Source organism: Podarcis tiliguerta, assembly GCF_965153285.1.
Source record: "Podarcis tiliguerta genome assembly, chromosome: 7".
In the NCBI taxonomy this organism is placed as follows: domain Eukaryota; kingdom Metazoa; phylum Chordata; class Lepidosauria; order Squamata; family Lacertidae; genus Podarcis; species Podarcis tiliguerta.
The window spans coordinates 85,394,557-85,418,671 of NC_139540.1; the positions used below are offsets into that span (position 1 = coordinate 85,394,557).

The window sequence follows — 24,115 nt, forward strand, 5'->3', positions numbered from 1 at the left end:
GCAGAGGCTTGGCTCCTCGGCTGGTGGACTTGGCTGAGCAGCCCGGATGTCACAGACAGGCTGAAGAGCAAAGGAGAGGTGAGTATCAGGGAGCCCAGTGTTGTGAAATGGTTAGGAAAGGTTAGGTAAAGCAGGGAGAGCCCTGGGGCAAAAAGGACAGCACTTTTAAACAAAGACTGGCAGAGAACGCAGGGAGGGCTGCAAAAGGAGGAGCTGGTGGGTGGGTCAGGAGAAGTGGCCGGTGGGGGGGGGGAGGCTTCTGAAAAATATACCATTTACTTTAATTTCAGACTTATATTTTTGAAGCCATGAAAACACTTTGAATGAATCATTTGCCGCTTTTTGTTGCATGCAATAGTATCTTGGGGACCCTCTTCGATTCTGGGGTTGTTTTTTAGTCGTGTAGTCGTTTCCAACTCTTCGTGAACCCATGGACCAGAACACGCCAGGCACTCCTGTCCTCCCCTGCCTCCTGCAGTTTGGTGAAACTCAAGTTAGTAGCTTCGAGAACACTGTCCAGCCATCTCGTCCTCTGTCGTCCCCTTCTCCTTGTGCCCTCCATCTTTCCCAACATCAGAGTCTTTCCAGGGAGTCTTCTCTTCTCATGAGGTGGCCAAGGTAATGGAGCCTCAGCTTCAGGATGGTTTGATCTTCTTGCAGTCCATGGGACTCTCAAGAGTCTCCTCCAGCACCATAATCCACCTGGAGCAGGAACTGGCAAGCCACTCCAGTATCCCTGCCAAGAAAACTCCATGGACTCTGGGGTAGGGGTTATAATTGAGGTCTTTTGACCAAACTAACATGGCCAGGCTCAGCAGCCAGCATCGTTGCAGGAAGCACAACTGAATCTTAACAACTTTTTGGCAACACTGACATACCTGCTCTTGGGAGCTGCTCCAAATTTATGCTTAAATTTCTAATTGCACCTGTAGATCAGCCAAGCCTTGTGTTAACTCTTCCTGTGTAATTTTTATTGATGTTCCTTTGCTGGCGCCAGGCTGTCCCTCTTCCGCTAGGCTTAGATGATTCCTTAAGGAACCCAGCTTGGCAAGACATGGAGCATAATGAAATGCCCAAGGGACTCTGTAGCACTCGTGCTTAGGGAGGCGGGGCCGCTCTATGTGGGAGGCTCTGCTGCAGAAAAGAAGGGAGGAGAAACCTGGGTAAGATGGAGCGAAAATGCTTGTTGTGCCTTTCTGCGTGCACTCCGGGGGGGTGGGGGGGACAATTTTCTATCTCCCTTGACGTCTCGCTGGCTGTCAAGCCTTAAGTGCAAAACACTGTATGCATGAAACATACCCTCCTTTTTATGAGCTGCACGACTCCTTACTCAGAGGACCCCTGACTTCTAGGTGGCATCCTTAAAATAAAACTGTGTTCTGTGCAGTTCTGCAAAATTTATGCAGTATCTCCCACTCCAGACTCTTTTGGACATGTCATAATCTTCCTGAAAATGATGAAGGCTTCATTTATTTCAGTTTGCCTTCTCCATTTGCACTCATTTAAACAAAGATGAGTTGAAATCTAGGACACATCTTGCATCTAGGGGACAAAGAAATGCATGTCTGAGCAGAATGTCACCCCAGCTCCTCCCCTGGCAATAGCAGACCCTCCAAGTGTCCCTATTTTCCAGGGACAGTCCTGTATTTACAGAAGCCGCCCCAGTTTCTGATTTGGTCCTGGAATGTCCTGCTTTTCCTTAGGGTGTCCTTATTTTCATTGGAGAAATGTTGGAGGGTATGGTAGGATGTCCGTATTTTCATAGGAGAAGTGGGATGGGATGGAGTTATGTGACCCTCAAGCCAAGGAGATAAGCAACTACACAACCTTTAGAAGACACCTGAAGGCAACTCAACACACACCCCTCTATTTCCTACTTACGAGTAGTTCTTTTATATTTATGTAGTTATGCATTTTGGGCAGTATCCAACTAACACGTTGTGTCAGTGCAAGTATTTATGCTTGTGCAACAGAGCACCCTCCCACCTTTTCATTCTCTCTAGTGTTCTGTGTCTTCCCCAAATCGGCTTGGGATGTTGTGTTGGCGGAACTGCTAGAACAGATTTAGCAGGCATGGAGGGGAGGAAGAGAATTGCACCAGAGAAATACTTGCACTGGCGGGACCTATGAGTTGGGTACCTCTTTGTTTGTGTGCCACCTGCTTACCAGAAATTGTCTAGAAAAACAAGATGTGTTGATTTACCAGATGTCATGCCAGAACTACTATACAATTATTTTATTTATTTTATTAATTCAGCAATATTGATGATTGTAGAAAAAATTCTAAGCAGTTTACAAGAAGTATTAAGATTATAAATAAAAAAATTAAAACTTTTAAAAATAATTAAAATTATCAGTAAAAGAGAATAAAACACACCAACATATATGTGTCTGGATAGGCTTGCTTAAATAAAAATGTTTTAAGCAGGCAGCAGAAACAGAACAGCAAAGGCACCTCCCTGATGTCAGTTCCTATGTGTATGGGCTACCAGACTAAAAGATCCATTTATTACAATTCTGTAGGATTGTGTAGCACTTGCAGCAGTGCCAGTTCCACAGTTAAACAATCCTGGGCACTGCAGTTTACCCCTCGCAGAGTTACAATGCCCGGCAACCCTTAACAAACAACAGTGCCCAGAATTCTTCAATGCAAAAAAATGTGCTTCGAATGTGCTTTAAAGGTGTACACAGGTGTACAAGCGGAGGCTTGACAACCATATGTCAGGAGTGCTCTGATGGTGTTTCCTGCTTGGCAGGGGGTTGGACTCGATGGCCCTTGTAGTCTCTTCCAACTCTATGATTCTATGATTCTTTGATTCTATGATTCTAGATTTGGGTAGCCAACATCTGAGCTCTTGTGTGGAGGGACACTCTGCAATGATTGAAAGGCTTGAAGAATATTTTGACACTCAAATTGGTACCACCATGAGTTGTCATGCTCCGTAATAAAGTTGATGTTACTTAGCTGTCAGGCCTTCACAGTTATGGAGCATATGTATTTAGGCATAGCATTATGTGCTATCTAATTACATAGCATTAAATGATGTTTTGCTTCGGGAACTCTCTCCTCAGAGATGGGACCAAGTATTTTTTTTAAAATTTGCTTGTGTCACATACTTTATTATTTATCCAGGGCTTTTACTTTTTCATCTGCATTTAGGGATAAATTGTTCTTTAGGAGCCTGTTTTGCTGTTTTTAGTGGGCTGGGGCCCAGGTACTACACAAGGCATATACAGCCTTTCCTCTTGTTGCCCTGTTGTTCGAAAGACTCTCTTGTGACTGTAAGCTAGGTCCATCTGCAGTAGGGTTGCCATATTTCAAAAATTAAAAACCAGGGCACCCTGAAAGTTGTTGCAATTTTTTGATTGACTTGTCAATGATCCATGACAAAGCACCGCCTTTCAGAAATCCCCCCTGGACTGCAGCCATAATCTTCAGTATCAAACCATACATTTCCCAGAGTTCTCTGGAAAGAGCTCTGTGATGGCAGTAGGGGTCTCCTAACAACTCTCAGAACCCTTAAGAAACTACAGCTCCCAGAATTCTTAGAGGGAAGCCAAGGCTATTCAAAGTGATATGATACTGCTTTAGAGATGGGGTACTGGACTCCAGCGTGATGATCACAGATGCTACAACTCACTTCTCTTGGCTTCCTTCCTTCCTTCCTTCCTTCCTTCCTTCCTTCCTTCCTTCTATGCCATTAGTGGCAAGAAAACTGCTATCTATAATTGATTGTTTCTCCAGCATCAGAATAAATGTTTCCAAATATTATTTTGTTATGAACTGTTGTAAGGAGTGGAAATACAAAACATGTACCAAAAAGCACCACAGTCCTAGTTTCTGACCCCAAATCTCCCTGTCCGCAGCTCAGCCGTTCTAGCCATGAAGCCACAAGGGAGATGAGCTGAAGGCCCTTTGGCTTGTCCTCTTCCTTCCTACTTGGATAATTTAAGTGCTGGCATTGACAAGACTTGTTGAATATGGGGCATGTGGGGAGGGCACAGAGTCCATGATCCCTTGAAAAGTATTAAGCATTGCCAGAAACAATTCCCCCCCAGACTTTTCACTCAGTGTGTTATGACTGGCTGAGTCCTTCTGCCACCATCAAAGAAGTTATTTAACAACTTATGTCAATCACAGCTTTTTCTCTTTGTTTGTTTGTGTGTGTAAACATTTGCTTCCCTCTTCTTCCTCCTAGAATCTTCTATATTCTTCCACCACCCACTCCTGTGCCCCCTTTTGACCTACCTGTCCTTGTGCCAAGGACAAGACTCAGCCTTGCTCCAAGAGCCATATATCTTGCTTGAGTCAGGGCAGACCCAGGCAGCTGTTTCCCTGACCTGGGGAGGCATAGCCCAATGAAGGTTGAAAAGCCCCAGATCAAGCTACTCTTCTTGGAAAAGAACCAAGTAAAGGGGTGGGGTGAGGTGCTGGAACTTGGCTCAGATCTCAGGCTTGGGACTCGTTCTGGGAAGGGATCACTCGCGGATGGCACCCGTATGCTTGTGTAGCCTTACATGCCTTCATGTCAGGAGTATTATAAACATCCTTTTCCATGCCCCCCCCCCCATGTTTTGCTCTGGATGATGCTGGCTGAAGATGTCCACGGTGGGCTGGGTTCTTTCAAAGTAAGCTGGCTGGCGTTGCCAAACAGCTGCTTTGTGTCTGCAGCTCATTGGAGTAGCAGGACTTGTGCTTTCAGCGGCTGACAGGTCTTGGTTAACAACTCCCTTCTTCTTTTGTAAAAATGGGTTGCACAGCAGCAAGTTTAGGCATGACCCATATTTTGAAAGAGGAATTTTTTTTTTGTTTCTCCTGCAGTTTCATGAGAAAATCCCACTCTGAGTCAATAAACATAGAGGCTTATTTTCTGCGCAAGGAGGCAGGAAGTTTGTGTTGTGTGGGTGTGTATGTATATAGAATATGGATGGGTACATCTGCATTGCAAAGGGTACTTACAGGGACCTCCAGGCTTACATAAAATTAATCTGGGATTATTTTTCTGAAAGATACACAGCACCTCAGTGTCCTTCTTCATCAGTACAATTGTGCTCTTTAAAGCAAATGTAATTTGGGTGCAGCACATAGACAAGGAATCACTTTTTAATACTGCATTTGTAACCTAGCCTTTTAAAAGGGGAGATTAATATTTATCTTCACAACAATGGATGGGACATTGGAATCTCTCCTTGTGTAGATGAGTAACCAGTTATCACCTTTAAGTCCTATGTTTTTGAAATTTGGGGGAACGGCAACTCTACAGTTCCGACTCTATGACATGGCCAGGTCCCTAGCGTCCCAAGCTAAAATGGTCTCAGATAGCAGGGTAGCGGGGAATTGCTGGATAACTGCTGCTGGACAGTACAGACAATACCCAGCTAGATGAAATAATTGTTTGACTCGATATAAGGCAGTTCTTTTTGTACATACAAACTCAGGTCCTCAACATGGGTGTAGCTGGGGAGGGGGAGTGGCGGAAGCAGGGGCAGCTGCCCCCCTAAATCAAGTAAATAAATTAAAATACTTAACTATAAGTAGAAATAATCAGAAAATTTGAAATGTTTTGACAGATTTTTCTGAGCACTTGGGGTCAAAAGAAAGTAGTCTAAAACAACTGTTGTTGAGACATTTCATTCTGAATCTGCTAGACAGAACCAGACAGAGGGTGATGACAGGTGGGTGTTCTGCCCCCTGCCCCCCCCCCCCGATAAATCCTGGCTACATCCATGGTCTCCAAGATCTAAATTCAGCACTGTCCCTGCTGACAACAAGGCCTAAAAATAAATGAAAATTTGAAAAAGAAGTCATGTATAGATTCCACCAAGTAATTAACCGTGTAAGAGCAATGCGATCAAAACCTGGCAGAAGATCTGATTTGAATCCCAGTAACTGCATACTAAAACAGCCACCAGCAAAGAAAGCTTGATAAAGACCACATGTTTCATCCTAGTGGTGATGCTAATCATGCTCATACAGTACATTGCTATTTTAGTGTCAGAATGTTTCGTGTTCATCACACCAGTAATTTTATGACAGCTTTCCCCAACTCCCTGGATCCTTTTGACTGGAGCTCCTACCAGCCAAAGCGACCATAGCCAGGGTGGGGAGGGCTGCTTTATAAAAACCCAGTAATGAAAATATGTTCATACATTTGCATAGAAGACTGCAGCCCAGGTATTGTGCCAGGAATGTTCATGTCAAGGAATCTCCACTGCTGTCTCCACATTTGTTTGGCAGTTGCATCACCCTTAGAGTTGCCAGTTCTCAATGCTAAAAGTAAAACTAGAAGCTAGAGGAAAGGCTGTATATGCCTTGTGTGGCCTTTGGAACAGCAAGACCTTTGAAGCAAAGAACCTTCTCTGGGATCAGAGAGAGATGCTTACTCACAACAAGTGTGTATAGTATATGTATATAGTAGTGTATAGTAGCGTGCCGAGTAAAAGTGAACTCTGCTAAACAACTGTTTAAGCTAAACTGCTTGACTGAAGCTTCCATTTGAGGGTGAGGATCCTGCCCCATTGGTAAGGCCCAGCTCGGGAAGTGCAGTCACTGGGGGTATTGATCTGGAGGTCTTGAGCGCAGGAGGACTGTGGTGGTTGTACCCAGTTTCACTGGTGACATGGTCCAGATCTGGCATCTATGCAGATTGTGCTATTTGCTTTCGGTTCCACTGACCTCCTGCTCTCCAAGTTGGTGTTGAAGTCACTGCTAGATGTCTGAGTCACGACACCGGTTGCCACACTGTAGCAGGTGCAAGAGCACAGTTGAGTTCAGGTGAACTCCCATGCTGCAAACCTGATCCCTCTGGAGTGGGAGTGGGGAGTGAAACTGTCTACAAGAGGCAAGTACACACCTCTTGAATTTTTAGGTGCTTAAAAATAAACATCAACTGAAACTCATGCATGCAGTTTCAACTGGATGATGCCTTGTATAGCTCCAGCTTGGATTTGAAATCAATAGTGGCTTCTGTTGTTTCATAACATGAGCTTTCAAGAGTATTCTAAGCAAATCCAAAATTTGGCATCTCTGTATAAAATAATGGTTCCAACAGTACCTGGCACTCCTGTTATCTTCTAGCATCCTGCATTCAAACTGGTAGTATGGCTGTTGATGAAAACCTACAAGCATGACTAAGCCCTGAGATAACACCAGGTGCACCATCGGGAGGGGGGGGCAAGTGCCCCCCCATTTTTTCAAGGGTGGGGCAAGGACCCCTAAAATACTGCGGCCTGTGGCAGGCCTTCCCACTGCCCCATTGGGCCTACCTGTGGCAATGGCAGTCCCCACTGGGCTTTCCCATGGCCATGATGGGCCCTGTCTAGCCTCCCCATAGCTGTGGTGGGCCTCATGGCCTCCTCCAGCCCACACACATGCATGCTGCCCCCCCCCGCAAGTTGGGTTGCACCTGGCACTTGTGGAGAACACAGAACCTGTTAGGCATCCTGCAACTTTTGAAAATCTGCATATAAATGCATGAATGAAAACTCATTCTGTTTTGTGTGTGCTAACGGAATCATGATCACTAGCACCAATTCAAATCTGCCATGCCTTATAGATTCGTTTGCAGGCTACCTTATTTCTCTAAGACCTACAGTGGAGTGCTGGGACCACAACAGGGCAGGGAGGACGTGTTCTTACACCCCTAAGGCCCTTCTGTCAATAGGATGAAATAATGTAATCAAAACCTGATGGGAAATTTGAGAGCTTTGATACATTGAAGTCTGTTTGAATCCCTGTTCTCAAACTCGCATCACGCCAGTCTTAATTTTCTGCAGAGCCCTGTGTGAGGTGACTTAGCCCTGCCTTAAAACATGCTTGACACATCCTGCCCAAACGGCATGGTATTTAGAAAGGGAAAACAGAGCCCTAAAAGCACTTTCAGGTCCAAGTGAAGCACAATTAAGGTGTAAAAGGGCCTGCCTGTTAAGTTCCTCTGCCACCCACACATAAATAGCTCCAAGGAGCATTTGGTCACATAACCACTAGGTTTGCAAAGGCCAGTTCTCATGTAGGAACATGCAGAAGAATTTGCATGAGGAAATTAGGCAACAAGCGATGAGAATCACCTTTGTTTTCCTGCTGCTGCTGCTGCTGCTAAAGTCTGCCCTGCACTTCTACTCTAAACCCTGCCAGCTGTCCCTTATGTGGAGCATCCGTAGTGAAGACAGAGATGCAGAGAAGGCAGAGGAGACTGAACTTAAGAAAACACCTCTTTCTGACAGATTCACACTCAAATAAAGAGGGATGGCAAATACAAACAGCAGTGCAAAACAGTAAAGGTTCTATGCATAGGAGCCAACTCCTAGGGGCTAAGTTTCAGCCCCCCAATGAAATATTTAAGAGGGCTGCCCCCCCCCCAAGTTGTTGGGCATTGCCACTCAAATTGCATGTGCTGTATCTCATGATCAATTAGGCGGGGCGGGGCTTACCTGCCCCCCCTATTTTATTCAAGTTTCAATGCAAATGGATGGTGAAGTTTGAGTACAAAATCCTAAATCAAATGTTGACACTAGAGCTGTTCTCATCTTCCTGCATGTTTGGGACCTTTATCTGTGTATGCAGTTTTTTGCAAAGTGGATCCCAATGACTGAAAACAGCTGCACAGTTCTGAACCATTGTTCCTTATTACTGTATTTTTTGCTCTATAAGACTCACTTTTTCCCTCCTAAAAAGTAAGGGGAAATGTCTGTGCGTCTTATGGAGCGAATGCAGGCTGCGCAGCTATCCCAGAAGCCAGAACAGCAAGAGGGATTGCTGCTTTCACTGCACAGCAATCCCTCTTGCTGTTCTGGCTTCTGAGATTCAGAATATTTTTTTTCTTGTTTTCCTCCTTCAAAAACTAGGTGCATCTTGTGGTCTGGTGTGTCTTATAGAGCGAAAAATACGGTACACTCACAGTTTGCTTAACTGTGCAGCTTGCACACTTGAGTCACTCCTATTTCTTTCTATGCCATTGATAATCTTCACAGAGCTACTTTGAGATGCCTATCTGTAATTTATAATCTGTGACTTTCACTTCAAGACTGGAATTTCATTGATATCTGCAGCACCCTGTTACTGATTTTAGTCTGCACTGAAAAGGAGACACAGCAACCAAGAGTTTTGCAAGCTGCAACTTGTCTGATTCCCCAGCAGTGAGAGTTTTGTTATGAATGAACTGCGTGTAATTGAATGGTACAGGATCATTAATTAGGTGTTGGTGCTAAATAATGAAACTACTTGAAAGATCCCAAGGGGCACATGGGCAATAGTCCTTAGCTTTTCCAGTATGTACAAGAGAAAGCAACAGAGTCAAATTTATGTAAAATAACATGGTCTCATGACACATGACTGTAAAAGTCGCTCAGATTCAGAAAGACTCCACTGTGGAAGCAAGGCTGGGGTGGAAGAGTGCTAGAGTCCTGTCTGGTCAAGTTGCATGGGATCAATTCTAATCTGTTACCTCTGAGGATGTGGACAGGCTGATTGGACGAGTGAAACCAACCACTTGTCTCCTTGATCCTTACCCATCCTGGCTCATAAAAGGGAGCTGGGAAGGGCTGGGCAATGGGCTCTGCAGGGTGGTGAATGTTTCTCTCTGTGAGGGAGTCTTCCCAGACCCACTAAAAGAAGTGGTTATTAAACTGCTTCTTTAAAAAACCATCTTTGGACCTGGCCAATATGGCCAGCTATTGCCCAGTCTCAAATCTTCCATTCTTGGGCAAGATGATTGAGCGGGTGGTTGCTAAACAACTCTAGGCACACCTGGAGAATGCAGACCATTTGGACCCTTTCCATTCGGGATTCAGGCCTCGTCATGGACTGAGACTGCCTTGGTCGCGCTGGTTGATGATCTCTGGTGGGCTAGGAACAGAGGTGAGAGTTTTTTCCTAGTTCTGCTGGATCTCTCAGTGGCCTTTGATACCATCGACCATTACATCCTTCTGGACCATCTAGAGGGGCTGGGAGCTGGGGGCACTGTTATGCAGTGATTCCTTTCCTTCCTCCTGGGCTGTGCCCAGAAAGTGGTGTGGGGGATGAGTGTTCAGACCCCTGGGCTCTCACCTGTGGGGTGCCTCAGGGTTCCGTCCTTTCCCCAATGCTTTTCAACATCTACATGAAGCCACTGGGAGAGATCATCAGGGGGGTTGGGCTGGGTGTTCAACAGTATGCAGATAATTCCCAGCTCTATATCTCCTTCAAATCAGAACCAATGAGTGCAGTGAAGGTCCTGTGTGAGTGTCTGGAGGATGGATGGAGACTAACAGATTGAGGTGAAATCCTGACTAGACAGAAGTACTGTTTTGGGGGGACAGGGGGCAGGTGGGTGTGGAGGACTCCCTGGTCCTAAATAGGGTAACTGTGCCCCTGAAGGACCAGGTGCACAGCCTGGGAGTCATTTTGGACCATCAGCTGTCCATGGAGGCGCAGGTCAATTCTGTGCCAAGGGCAGCTGTCTACCAGCTCCATCTGCTATGTGGCTGAGACCCTACCTGCCTGTCACCAGAATGGTGCATGCTCTGGTTATCTCCCGCTTGGACTACTGCAATGTCATCTACGTGGGGCTACCTTTGAAGGTAACTCAGAAACTACAACTAATCCAGAATGTGGCAGCTAGACTGGTGACTGGGAGTGGCCACTGGGACCATATAACACTGATCCTAAAGGATCCTCACTGGCCCCCAGACTTTTAGAAGACATCTGAAGGCAGGCCTGCATTGGGAAGTTGAAATATACTCGGAGTTCTGTAGTGATTTCATGCTCTTTATTGCAGCTTGTAAAACAGTGAACGAATTCCCCCCCCCCCCCAACCTCATGCTGTTATATACATTATTTACACAATGAGTCCTGTCTGGTTGGCTGATTCTGCTTCCCTCCTGGAGCCTGATTGGTCTTTTCCTGCAGGCCAATCAGTTGTTGCATTCTAGGATCCTACCTGCCTATTGTTCTAGGATCCAAGCTTAGTACATAACTGAGGTCTTTAATGCTTGGTGTTTTTATTATGCTTTTTAATATGCTGTAAACTGCCCAGAGTGGCTGGGGAAACCCAGCCAGATGGGTGGGGTATAAATAATACAATTATTATTATTACATGACTCATGATATAGTGAACAAATTCTTCACCAGACTTGCATTAAAATGCAAAGGGACTTAGGGATGCTGTAAATGTGTATAACCTGCACAGTAGAATGCACGTGTGTATTGTATACATATTGCAGCTTGGGTGAATTAGATTGAAAGAATAACTTACAGTTTCTGGAGTTCAAAGGCTTTATTCATGCAGGAACTGTTTATAGGATGAGCGAAGATGAGAGAAAGATATTGCCAGTATCTCGTCTGGAAAGAACATTGAAAAAATGGCTCCGCTTTTAGGGGTGGAGTTAAGTTAGACAAAGCAAAGACTACAAGCAAGTGCTGGCTAGATTGCTAGATAAGCAGTGTCCTCTTATTAATTCATGCATGAACTACAAACTCAAATGAAATAAATGCATTTACTTTACTCCAACATATGTAAGCTACTGGGAGACTGTTTTTGCGTTTTCAAGATACAGCATGCAGCCACATGCAAATGCACAAAACCATTTTGATTAGAGGCTGCAGTAGGAGAGAAGCAGCATCTGTGGCATGGTATACCTTTCACCTGCTGAGACTGATGTGTCACCTGCAACCCTCTTCCGGATAGATAGCCTTGTCATAGGTATCCATGCTGTGAAGATCCAGATTGGACAACTGGAGTGCATTGTACGTGAAACTGCCTCTAAAATTGCCAGGAAACTGCAGTTTCACCCCAGATTCAGCTGTGATTAACTGGGACTGATCAACAGGAATATATTATGCTAGTTCTTCAGCAGCTATGTTGGCTGCTGCGCCATTTCTGAGAAATTTTTAAACTGCTGGTGCTCGCCTTCAAAGCCCTGCATAGTTTGAGACTCAGGTATTGTTTATTTATTTATTAAATTCCTTTACTGCCCCTCATCTGAGGATCACAGGGTGGTTTACAGCATCCTTCAGGTATCTGCTCCTACCTGACAGGACCCATTGCAGCCACAGGAGGGCTCAACAAGGCCCACTATGGGCTTGAGAAGGCCTCCTTGGGGGGCCTCAGCCCCCCCCCATGGCATCCCTTTAGAAGATTATCCTTGCCAAGGCAAGCTGCATGAGAGGCAGGGGTGGCTAAGAGTCCACTGCAACAGCTGAAAGCTTGTTCACATCTCCTAGCACTGCAGAGTCTCAAGTGATCAGCAACAGACACTAAATTCCTACCTAGAATTTTAGAATTCCTACTCCCCTAATACAGACCTGGAAGTCGATGGAAAGGTGGTCAGGAGCTATTCAGGCTTTTTCAGAACTCAGAAAAGCACATACAGTCCAGGCATACTGTATCTCACCTGGCAAAGGTGCAGCTTGGATACACAGAGTGAGAGGAGACAAACCTGACTAACAGAATATGTTGAGGAAACCCACCCTTTGTCGAGGGGGAAAGGTTCTTTGAAGTAGAAAGGTGTCACAACCCTATCTTGGTGAAAGATCAATCTTTTGAAACTCCAGTTCTAACAATGAATTAAGTTAATTTGCTGCTTAACCCGGAGGGGGGTCAGGGAGGGATGGGCTGGTTGAGCATTATTCACACCATCAGCAAATATTGCCATGGATACTGAGTCAGATGCCTGGAAGGAAAACTTCTACTTGGTTATAAGCAAAAGCATAGAATAGGCGATACTAATTTCAGTTGATGTTGAGGAAAGATAGTGTACAGTGCATTTACTATGGCAGGTTCAGAATGCTTATCCTTGCCTTATTAATCCAAGGAGAAAACCCACATAGACAGAGCAGGCTTGGGTTTTTTTAAATATGTGCAGTGGTTTTGGCAAAGCGGCCCTATTCCAACAATTACTAGCTATCATGTCTAGCCAGAATTTACACTGACATGTGCTGGCAGATTTTGTAGCAGAAGGTGAATTCATATGGTTTGGGCACCAGGTACCTTAAGGATGACTTTCTCCCAAATGAACCTGCCTGCCAGGTGAGGTCATTATTAGCTGAGGGCAGCCTTGCTTTGGGGCATGTTACCCAAAGCACTGGTCGTGGTGGTGGAGGCGGAAGCTGCAAGTTGGTGGGGCTCCTCAGGGCAGCATTGACAGCAGCAGCAGCAGCAGCCCAGTCCCAGGCAGAAGGCAGTGGTGGCAGCTGTCAGCATCAGAAGCCACTGCAGGTCATTAAGGGTGTATGGGACACGTGGAGAGGTGTGATGGGTGGTGGATGGATGGATGGGAGGTCAATGTTCTCTAGAATGTCTTCTAATGCTTAACACTATGCACAGCTTAATATATCTGCAGGAAATTACCTATGTGCACACCCCTAAACTGAACGTCCTACTCCCACCCGGAAGGGATGCGGGTGGCGCTGTGGGTAAAACCTCAGTGCCTAGGGCTTGCTGATCGCATGGTCGGCGGTTCGAATCCCCCCGGCGGGGTGCGCTCCCGTCTTTCGGTCCCAGCTCCTGCTCACCTAGCAGTTCGAAAGCACCCCTAAGTGCAAGTAGATAAATAGGGACTGCTTACTAGCGGGAAGGTAAATGGCGTTTCCGTGTGCGGTTCTGGCTCGCCAGAGCAGCTTTGTCACGCTGGCCACGTGACCCGGAAGTGTCTCCGGACAGCGCTGGCCCCCGGCCTCTTAAGTGAGATGGGCGCACAACCCTAGAGTCGGACACGACTGGCCCGCACGGGCAGGGGTACCTTTACCTTTACCCCCACCGGGAGATCCACTATCCAGATACAGCAGTGTCGCTCCATATTTAATACTTTGGGGAGCTAGTAAGATCAAAATGTTGATAATATTGTAACGCAGGAAATGTATACAGTTCACCACTCTCCTCTGTGATGGACCACCCATCCCTGGAGATGGATAGATCCACATGGTTTCCAGAACTCGTTAGTGGGTTTTGTAGAAGATCAAGGCAACAGCTCTGTCGCTGCTCTAGTGGTGGTTTGGAACAGGAGGAGGACTAGGGTAATTGAGGGGATCATTTGATGGTGCCCTCTTCTCCCACCTCACAGGACTGTTCCAAAATGTCTCCCCCCAGTTTGCCCCGAGGCAGGGAAAGCTGTGTTGGTTGACCTTGCTTACAAAGTATGGTGAGTTTGGGAAGAGCAATGTACTTAGCCAGCCCCGTCAGCCAGTAAGAGCATGAGCTCTGCTGGCAGGGACATGACTAAGCAGGAGCTGCCCCCGAAATGCTCCACAAAGCGCATAATTATAATGTTTGGAGTCTGGGAATTAGTTTTGACCCAGCCCTGGGTTTTTTGTTTTGTTAATGTTTGGAGTCTGGGAATTAGTTTTGCCCCAGCCCTGCCCCTTCCGGAACGCAGAGGACCTTACAATGCCAGGGCCTGCTTTCATAACCTCCAGGCTTGATTATTATAATGCACTGTACAGCCGGCTGTCCTTGAAGCTTCCCTTCGTGCAAATGCAGCTGCACACCTTATGGATGAGAGCCATCACAAACACATTCAGCTGGTTGTGTTCCAACAGCACTTACTGCATACAAATCGGATTTGATTCAAGGTGCTGATGCTCACCTATCTCTGGGTGATGCCTCTAGATTGTTCCCCTGTCAATCCTTCCTTCCCCAGGCCCTGTTTTGAATGGCAGCTTTACTCAGTGAGATGCAGGCTTTGGGGCTGTGTACATAGTCCTGTTTACTCTCACCCAGTGCACTCCCACCACAGGTGAGTCGCAATCCTGCAGTGTAGTTTCTTAAGAAATACTGTGTTTTGATGCCAATTTCCTCCAACCAGTTTTGATCTGATTTGAAAACGTAAGCCATAGGAAGACATCCATGCCCCCTCTCTGGTATGGACAGACTGTGGGCAACTCAGAAGCACATCCAGCCGTATTGGCGTGTACAGCAATGTGCAAATGTGATTTGAGACGCAGAGCGGGGTGGGATGAATGACTTTCCTGCATTTTAAGCTGGTAAGGAGTACACTGCCTTTGAGGCAACTTCCCCAGGCTGTGGGGTGAAGGGCCCTCAGAGCTTCACAATTTCCCATCACTACAGGCCTTCCAGATGGGGTGCAAAACACCATCGCTTCTTTGGGGCATTCAGGTCAGCTGGATAGTTTGCCTTTTCAGCACTGTTTTTAAATTATTATTTTTTTGGTATCTGTTTCATTCATTTTGCCTTTTTCATGCTGCCTGAAAAAGGCAAACAAATTATTTTAATTATAAATAACAAACTGGAATATCAAGTGCCTGTATTTTCTGCAAGGCAACCCTCAGTACAGTATCAATAAGGAGAGGCAAAGGTTTGCATCTGGTGTGGTGGAGAGTGGCTGTGAAATACTAGCGCCATTTTCTTTTTCCAGTTCTGCACCATTTCCTGGTTTGCTTTGGGCTAGGGAGACCATATGCGCTACTTTGCAGGTAACAGCTGCCAATTTGAAAGGCTGGCAGAGAAAAAGAGCCCTGTTTGTAGGGCTGTCTGCTCTAGGTCTGGTTTGAAGTGAAAGAAGCCTGGGCTCAAAGGTTCCCTTCCACAGTTAGCACCTCTCCAGAGGACTGAGAAGGGGCAAAGGCCACTTTGCCATAGCCTTCCCACTATAGTGACATGTGTGCATTGAAATTACTGTATTCAGAATCTTAATTAATTATAATAAATTATACCTATACATACACATTTGCACCTCCAAATCCCTGTACTTTTTCACTTTATTTTAGGTGCCAGTAAATGAGACACTCTTAGATTACACAGAGAAAAGTTTATCACTTGAGGGAAAATGCCTGGGAGAAGAACCAAGAATGTGGGAAATGCCTTCCTGCACCAAGGGCCCCCATTTTGGGAGAGGCCATTCAGAAATGTAATTGCTTCAGTGCACTTCCTATATCACCTGTAGGTCTTGTGTATATCATTCTGTGGCATACAGACCACAGAAGGAGCAGAGCATAGAGGGGAGCCCTGAGTTCTCGCCGCTTCCCCTATCACACGTGCAGTATTTAAAGTGAGCCGTGCACTCGGGAGCCGCTCACGACACAGGAAGAATTCCGATAGTGCTGGCCACCTAATTTCTCCATGCATCTCCCAGGCCCCCCACGCCACAGAGCCCAGGCCCCATCCCCATGGGACCCTGCGGCCACTTAGGCTTTCTTCATTACTCCATTGTCAGTTCTGCTCTCTGCAAACCTTCGTTCCTTTTCAGTTCCTTCACACCCAGCCCTGCCTGCCTGCCTGCCTGCGGTCCCTGGCACTTCTGTCAGACAGCTGGGGGATATGAATGGAAATAGTTAAAAACCGCACTTCTCCACCCAGAAGTGGGTGTTGCCTGTGTGAGAAAAGAGTATAAGAACAGTAGGAAGTTTCAGCTGGTGAGAAAAACCTTGAAGCAGCACCGCTGGGGCATTTACATCTGGCGGGATTTGCCTTTTCCCTGGGACTGTAAATATACTGCCTGTGCAGGATGTCTGAGAAGAAGAGGAAGGGCAGAGGAAGGGGCAGAAAGAACAAAGAAGGGGGGACAGAGGAAAAAGAAGCAGGCCCCACAGAAGGTACTTTCCATTTTTAGCACATTTTACTGCATCTGAACAAGAGAGCTTCTGAGCTAATGCAAATGTACCAAGATACGGTTTCTGTCTCCTTCAGAAATACATTCCTGAACTATTTAAAAATAGCAACAAAAAACTAATCTCAGCAGGAATCAAGGCAGGGTGGTTTCTGGAAATATCCATGGTCACGACTCATAAAGTGCTGATGTGCTGATTAGAACGTTTCATGCAAATAGGCTTTTTCTTGTGTAACATCCAGAAATTCCCTGGTGTAGCAGCCAAAGAAAAAGAGAGTGTTTTTGAGAGACAGAAGCAGTAACAGACCAAACATGACCCAAGTAACTACTGTTGTCAATGCAATTGTTTTCACAAATGATGTGCTTACTATAGTTCTAAATGCTTTGGTGTAATCATTATAACTCCAGATTGTTCTGATCTGGTAATTTACTGGTGTTGGCTATCAGATGCTGACTGTCAATTAGTGGGCTAAAACGGCCAGAGGCTTGTGCGTTCACTGAATGTTTTCAGTGAAGCAGAGAGAACAGTTGAGCAGTTTTAATGCTTCCTTTTTTGCAAAAAAAAAACAAAACAGAGCAACAGGTTGTATGGTTCGACAATGCCAGTTTATTTAGAAGGAAAATTTAAATTAGTAAAGATGCAGCAACAAGCCTCTCTCCATCTCTCGCCGCACACTTGAGTGATGATTTCTTGAAGCAATGAAGCATCTGGCTGCTGATCTATCAATCTAATAAACTGTCCACACACACAGAAAACAACAATATTATATTGGAATGGTGAAATAGTTTATTAATCTCCATTGTTGCTATATTTTTAACTTTCCATTCTTACAAATACCGTAGTTGCATTTGCAAGCACACATGGTCCTCCCTATTGTATCACAACATTTCTGTGGTAGGCTTGGCTGAGAAAGAGTAACTGTCCCGGGATTACTGAGTAGGCTTCATGACTGAGCTGGGGCTATGAAGCACTCATGCTCTTTGGGGGTCTCAAATTTCAACAGCACCTTGTGCGATGAGCCCCCTTTTTTCTAGAAGTAAAGTCCTGGTTGTGGCACCCCCTGTGCCCCCCACCCCAGGCTCCAGGCTCAGTGTGACTAAACTGGTTGAGCTCCCCAAATCCGCCTCTGTATGAAGTTGGATCTTCCTCGTTTTGAGTTCAGGACTGTATCTGCCACACCACACTCCCTCTATATTTTATATTCCTAAGCTCTCATCAGGTCATGTCTTAGTGAGCCCCTGTATGAGCCCTTTTGCTGTAACTCCCAGTGCATAGATGCCTTTAGACGGTTGCTCACATCCACATTCCTGCTCTTGTTTCACTGAGGCTGGAGACGTGTAAGGGCAGTAATAGTAGCCAAATGGCATGTGCTATAGGAGAATAATAGACACACCATAGCAGCTGTGAGTGTGAAATATGTGAAACCTCCCTCCAGTTCTCAGCCTCCCACCCCCACATAGTGCTCATAAAACATCAAACTTCCAGAGCACTAGATTTTGTGTCATGCACTTCAGAATTCTGGGAGTGAGAATATTATGAATAATCTAAATGCCCTTTAGCAAAGGGAGGTGGTTTTTATTTTTAAAAAAGAGGATCAGCAGCTGTGCTAATGCCTAAAGTGGAGGCAGAGAGCAGACATTTATCAGCTGCAGAGGTGACTGGATTCGATGAAGGGCAGGTTGGCATTCTTTGTCTCCAAAGGAGCTGTGCCTTCCTTGTTCTCTGCAGGCAGCAAGAGCAGGATTAGAAGGAACAGACAACGAAACTTCTAACTCTGAGTAAACTAGATATTTTAAAGGTGGGGAGCGCCTTCTTCTTCTTCTTCTTCTTCTTCTTCTTCTTCTTCTTCTTCTTCTTCTTCTTTTAAGGGAACTACCTTGTTTGGCATTTTTAGAATTCTTGGTCCCCTGGAGTGTGCTGTTGTTTGATGATCCTTTGCATGTGGATCATTTGGTAAAAAACAGATTATCTGCATTTATTTCTCTCTCCTCAGCATGAAAATATTTCTTTTCCTTGCCAACGAGTGAACACCTGGAAGAGAGTAGAGTTTGAAGGATGCATATACAGGAGTGCAATAGGCACAAAACGCCAAGCATCCCTGATCAGATATTCACAGGATATTGCCACCTCTAGCCCCCAACTAAAGCCACTCCAACCATGATCAATGATCTATAGTCCACTATGGACACTGAAACTGCCCCCTCACAGGCCTTGCTTGCAGGCAGCCCCCTAAAGAAAGCTACTGATTAGCTGGTCACATGCCAGGCCCTGTCGCCTGCATCTCTGCTTAGGCCATGCTGTCCTGGGACCTATTCATGTCAGTCACAACATCCAGCTCATAAATAGGACTGTTTTTTCATTTACTTTCAACTTCACCATTTTATGATTTTATGATTCAATGACCATTCAAAGAGGCCACAAGGCGCTTCTTCTGAGAGCCGCATGCCAGTGGAGGCTGGCGCTTGTGGGGAAAGTGGGTGGGGCCAGTTGGAAAAGTGGGTGGAGCAATTGCATTTGACACACCTTTCTCTATTCCCATTGATCCCCTGCTGGTGAGGCTCCCTGACCTCCCGGAAAAGCAAAAAAATGACCTTTTCCTGTTAGGCAAAGATCATAAGACGACCTGGATGACCGCCAGACTCTATGTACAGATCTGTAGGCACAGACCACCCTGCAACCCAAACTAGTTCATTAAGAAAATCCCCAAACTCGGTTCCATGGGTGACTCTGGGTCATCTCTCTGTGGTAGCTTATCTTAAAGTTTTAAGTGTCTATACGCTTATGGCATTTATAAATTTTAAATTTATTGTTGTACATTGTTTTAAATGTTTGCTTTCTTTCTGGGATTGTACCCCAAGTGTGTTTTATAAGCTGGTCTCCGACTGTAATACATTTATCTATCTATCTATCCTATATCCGGGCATTTTAAGCTTGTGCCAATCAAGGGCACATTCCAGCCAGTCAAAAGCACTCCAGCAGGATGTGAAACAGGGCCAGTGGCCTGGCCAGAAGGTGTGGGGGTGCTGAGCAGAGTGCTGAGGATCTGGTAGAATCACTGGAGCAATTTTACATTTATTTAAGTTTTAAAATAATGGTCACTACCCTTATTTTTTCACTTCATTTGCTTCTAATCTCAGTGATTAAACACACACCCAAACACCAACCATATGTATGTATCTATGTCTATGTATGTTATCTATCTGGTAACTTAGGATAGCACTTCTGATGAAATATACTCCAGGCCCAGACCCCCCCAAGTGTCCCTATTTTCCAGGGACATCCTTGATTAAGAGAAGCCATCTCAGTTTCTGATATCGTCCCAGAATGTCCTACTTTTCCTTAGGATATCCCTATTTTCATTGAAGAAATGTTGGAAGGTATAGAGTTATCCAACCTCCGAGCCGTCGGAAGGCTATCCTGTGTAGGGAAGGCCTTTTTTTAATGTTTAATGTTTTATTATGTTTTTATATATGCTGGAAGCTGCCCAGAGTGGTTGTGGTAACACAGTAAGATGTGCCGGGCATAAATAGTAAAATTATCATTATGGAATGGGACGTCCCTATTTTCACCAGAGAAATGTATGCAGTCCAGGAAAACTTGCCCCATAAATGAGTTCGTCTTTAAGGCACCACAAGGTTTGTTAATTGTTTTTGTTTGCAGAAGATCTCTCTGATCCTTTTCAGGGAGAATATCATTCAGCTCTGGCCTTTGCGTTATGTTGCTAGATTAGCCAATGTGGTTTATACAGGTAACATGTTTAGTTCCCATCTTTTATTCTGTCACTTGGAGCAGGGCCTGCTTTCCTTTCTGGCTGACAGGCACTCGTGTTCTCTTCCTTGAGCAAAGCAGGCTTTTGATCTTTTTATGCCTGAAACAAAACTTAAAAATTACATCCTCTTGCTCTGCAGCTTCCTTTTTTTTTTTTTTAAGTGGCGCATACATTGTTTCATCATCATGTTATTTCATGGGAATACTGGTGTAGCCTAATAACTGCTGGCTTTAATTTGAATGCTAGATGTTTAGTGCCTAGGAGCGAAGGTGTTCCATAGTTACTGTTATGTACTGAAGTTCTCACCCTGGACCAGCAGGGGGATACTGTAGATAGTTATGCAAATGAAGGATCGAAAGTGACGTTCAGTGATTGGATAGTTTGTATGCAAATGAAGGATCGAAAGTGACGTTCAGTGATTGGATAGTTTTAGAAAGTTGCAACAGTTACGTTGTTCTGGAGCTCTATATAAGCAGGCTGACTGAGCCCTTCAGTTCAGTTCTGTTCTGGCATCTGAATAAAGAAGAGCTGTTTGAAGAATCGCTGTGTCATCTGATATCTTCACCCACAACTTAACAGTTACTGATAGACCTTTCCTCCATTGATTCCACCAACCCTTTTTGGTCTGTAAGAAAAATAAACTCCCAAATGCCTGTTGCTTTCAAGTTTGCCAGAACTTTTCATGTGCCTCATTTTGGAACATTTTGGTTGCCCCTAATAAAGGTGTTTCCCAACCCTTCCAACTCTACAATTCTATTATTCTAACTGGGGATTCTGGAGTTTTGGTCATTTTAGTAATTCTTTGTATTGTTTTCCAGCTCTATTATACCCTTTTTGAGAGCAAAACTGTACATAGCGTTATGAGTATGGGAGTGGGGAGTAGGCAGAGACCCCTCTGAACCCTGGATCCAGCAATAGTTAAAAGCTCACCAAGCCTTCTAATTCTGGGAACTAGCCATACTAGCTTCCTGGTGAGGGGATGAGGGATTAAGGGGCCTGGTGCGAGACGGCAATTGGCTTGGGTCCCCTCCCTCAAGTGAAAAAAGCAGAGTTGAGTTTGGCTAGTGATGTGACCTAGATGTAAAGCAGCAAGTTGGAGAATGAGAGTCAGAGCAACATCTGAGAGCACTGTTTGCCTTCGGCTTGAATCCAAGGCTGTGGCTGTGGAAGAAAAAACCATTCGGGGGTTTTAATGCTGCGAACCCCTCCATCACAGGCTCAGGTTGTAGATACGTGTAAATAAACCATATAGCATACAGACACCACAGCATCCGCTGTGCCACAGACTCTGACTAAATGCCTGGAAGCCCTGGAATCTCACACCGCTCAGAGATTGGGCAACAATATTTCCCCATGTGATTATATAGTAGCATGTGACAATGGCTGCATCGTTTTCAAACGACTTCCTAAACCTGAACTATTTTCACTGCCACAGAACACTGAGTTTTTAAGTGAGCTTTCCATGATGACTGCAAGATCTCTTTTCTAAATAGCCACCACCAAACTAATCCCCAAGCATGTCCACCCCACCGCTAAACCGCATCCAGAGTACTCTAGTAAAACAGAACCAAAAGCAAAGAACTTTGCCTGGTGTTGTTAGCAATATCTTATTTACCCTCATCCAGACAGATTTTTCATCTTTACTGGTGTGAATTTAACATTTGTAGGAATGTGTATGTTAAATCCACAGCCTGTGGGAATGTAAGAATACAGCCTTGTTTAAACAAGACTGTGGGTGGTGATCTATCTTATGTGGTGTTATGTGGCGTTTCCGTGCGCTCTGGCTTCCATCACGGTGTCCCGTTGTGCCAGAAGCGGTTTAGTCCTGCTGGACACATGACCCGGAAAGCAGTCAAACGCCGGCTTCCTCGGCCTGAAGCCAGATGAGCTCCGCACCCCATAGTCAAGTTTGACTGGAGTTCACCGCCCAGGGGTCCTTTACCTGTTTACCTTCAAATATTTTCCAGGGAAACCATCAGGCTTGGGGAAGTTGAAGGCACTGATGCATTTTTTGTACAAGCAAAAAATGGGTGTCTGCCTGTGCGCACACAGGCAAATTAAAAATGAATAAATCAGTATCTGAAGGGTGCAACTAATAAGGAAATGAGCCAACCGTCTAGAGAGACAAGAGCTGATAATAATCACTCAAATACTTTTGAAGGGAGAAAATAGTGAAATGTGTTAGAAGTGGCATTTTGTAATCTAAGCAAATTGCCTGTACTTACGAGTGCTCTAGCTCCCGTATTGTTGAGATTATTGTATTTTTCTTTAAATAGATCTTTTGCATTTTGTGCCGTGAAATGGTGAGGTTTATTTTAATGGACAGTGCTTGTAAATTCCGGTCCTTCTAACAAAATGCCAGACTGGTGGGCCATAATGCTCAATGTGCTTTCAATGCTACCATTTTTTGTTTTGTTTTTTTAAAGCAAGAGAAAATATCTGCCAGAGTGCCTCCTCCCCTCCGTTGCCAGTCAGGATGTTATGATCTGCAGGAAAGGCTCCTGTTACTGTGCCAACTGCCTTGGAGGTGCTGGGAGGTGCCCAGGAGAGAACCTCTGCCGTGCTCCTCCTCAGCGGGAGAACTCCCTTCCTGTGGAGACGCACCAGGTGCCACATCTTTACAGCTTCAGGCAGTTACTGAAGACACGCCTCTTTTCCTGGGCCTTGGACAGTTAAACCATTGCTGCCAGGGCCTCCCTATGGCTTTGTTGATATGAGTTGTATTTTGGAGTGGGGCTTTTGTTTTTATCTATTTGTATCTATTTTCTTTTTCTATGGCTTATGAAGGACAGGTAACAAATATAACTACAGTGGTACCTCGGATTACAGACACTTCAGGTTACAGAGGCTTCAGGTTACAGACTCCGCTAACCCAGAAATAGTACCTCAGGTTAAGAACTTTGCTTCAGGATGAGAACAGAAATCATGTGGCAGCAGCAGTGGGAGGCCCCATTAGCTAAAGTGGTGCTTCAGGTTAAGAACAGTTCCAGGTTAAGAACAGACCTCCAGAATGAATTAAGTTCTTAACCCGAGGTACCACTGTAATAATAATAATAGCAACAACAATAATAGCAGTAGTAGTGTGTGTGTGTGTGTGTGAGAGAGAGAGAGAGAGAGAGAGAGGCGCTAAAGGTGCAACTGAAAAGGTTGGGCACAGCTGTTTTAGGATGAGCGGACATTGCTACCTTTGCTCACATCCATCCTTTGCTGTTAAAATTACCATCACCTTCATTTTTACTCCACCTTTTTCTCCAAGGAGCTGAAAGTGGTGTACATGGTTCTCCCCATCTCAATTAATCCTAACAACCCGGCGAGGTCGATTAGGCTTACGCTTGCACCTCCTTTTCCTTTCTACCCTTCTCATAATTTAGATTGCAATTACCTTGGTGAAAGAAGTAGCAACTGGTGTAGATCTCGGAGCCCGGGTTTTATATGCTAACCAGGCCTCCCTCCTGCCAGCAATCATGCTGCAGCATTCTGCACTAACTGCAGCTTCCGGATCAAGCCCAAGGGAAGCCTCAGATAGAGCGCCATGCAGTATCCAGTCTTGAAGGAATGGCCCTAGCAGTTGAACCATGCCCTTTCCCAGGATACTCTATTTGTCTCCGGGAGAACTTTTTCTAAGTTTTCATTGAGCTTGTTTCTCCTCCCCATCTTCCACCCTTTAGAGTGTTGTCTGGCCCTCTTTGGAAAAAGTTTGGACGCCACTGTTTTAGAGTGTAATAATGAAGAGCCCATAGTGGATAAAGTCTGTGGGAGCAGGCCAGGTTTAAAAAGCTGTCCAGGGCTGAAGCTCACTGTAACAC

At 45.2% G+C, this 24,115-nt stretch overlaps 1 protein-coding gene across 5 annotated transcripts in view; it reads left to right on the forward strand.

Annotated features, from left to right (window-relative positions):
* The window catches only part of NRG2 (neuregulin 2), a 126,476-nt gene that overhangs the window by 33,089 nt on the left and 69,272 nt on the right, over positions 1–24,115 (forward strand). For 2 of the 5 annotated variants that reach the window (XM_083448690.1, XM_083448689.1), the window contains exon 1: positions 16,335–16,525. The exons of the other annotated variants lie outside the window; for them this stretch is intronic. In XM_083448690.1, coding sequence (XP_083304816.1) covers positions 16,438–16,525 — 88 coding nt within the window. In that variant the 5' untranslated portion in view covers positions 16,335–16,437. Of the gene's footprint in view, positions 1–16,334; positions 16,526–24,115 lie in introns of those variants that run through there. 5 annotated transcript variants of the gene reach the window in all.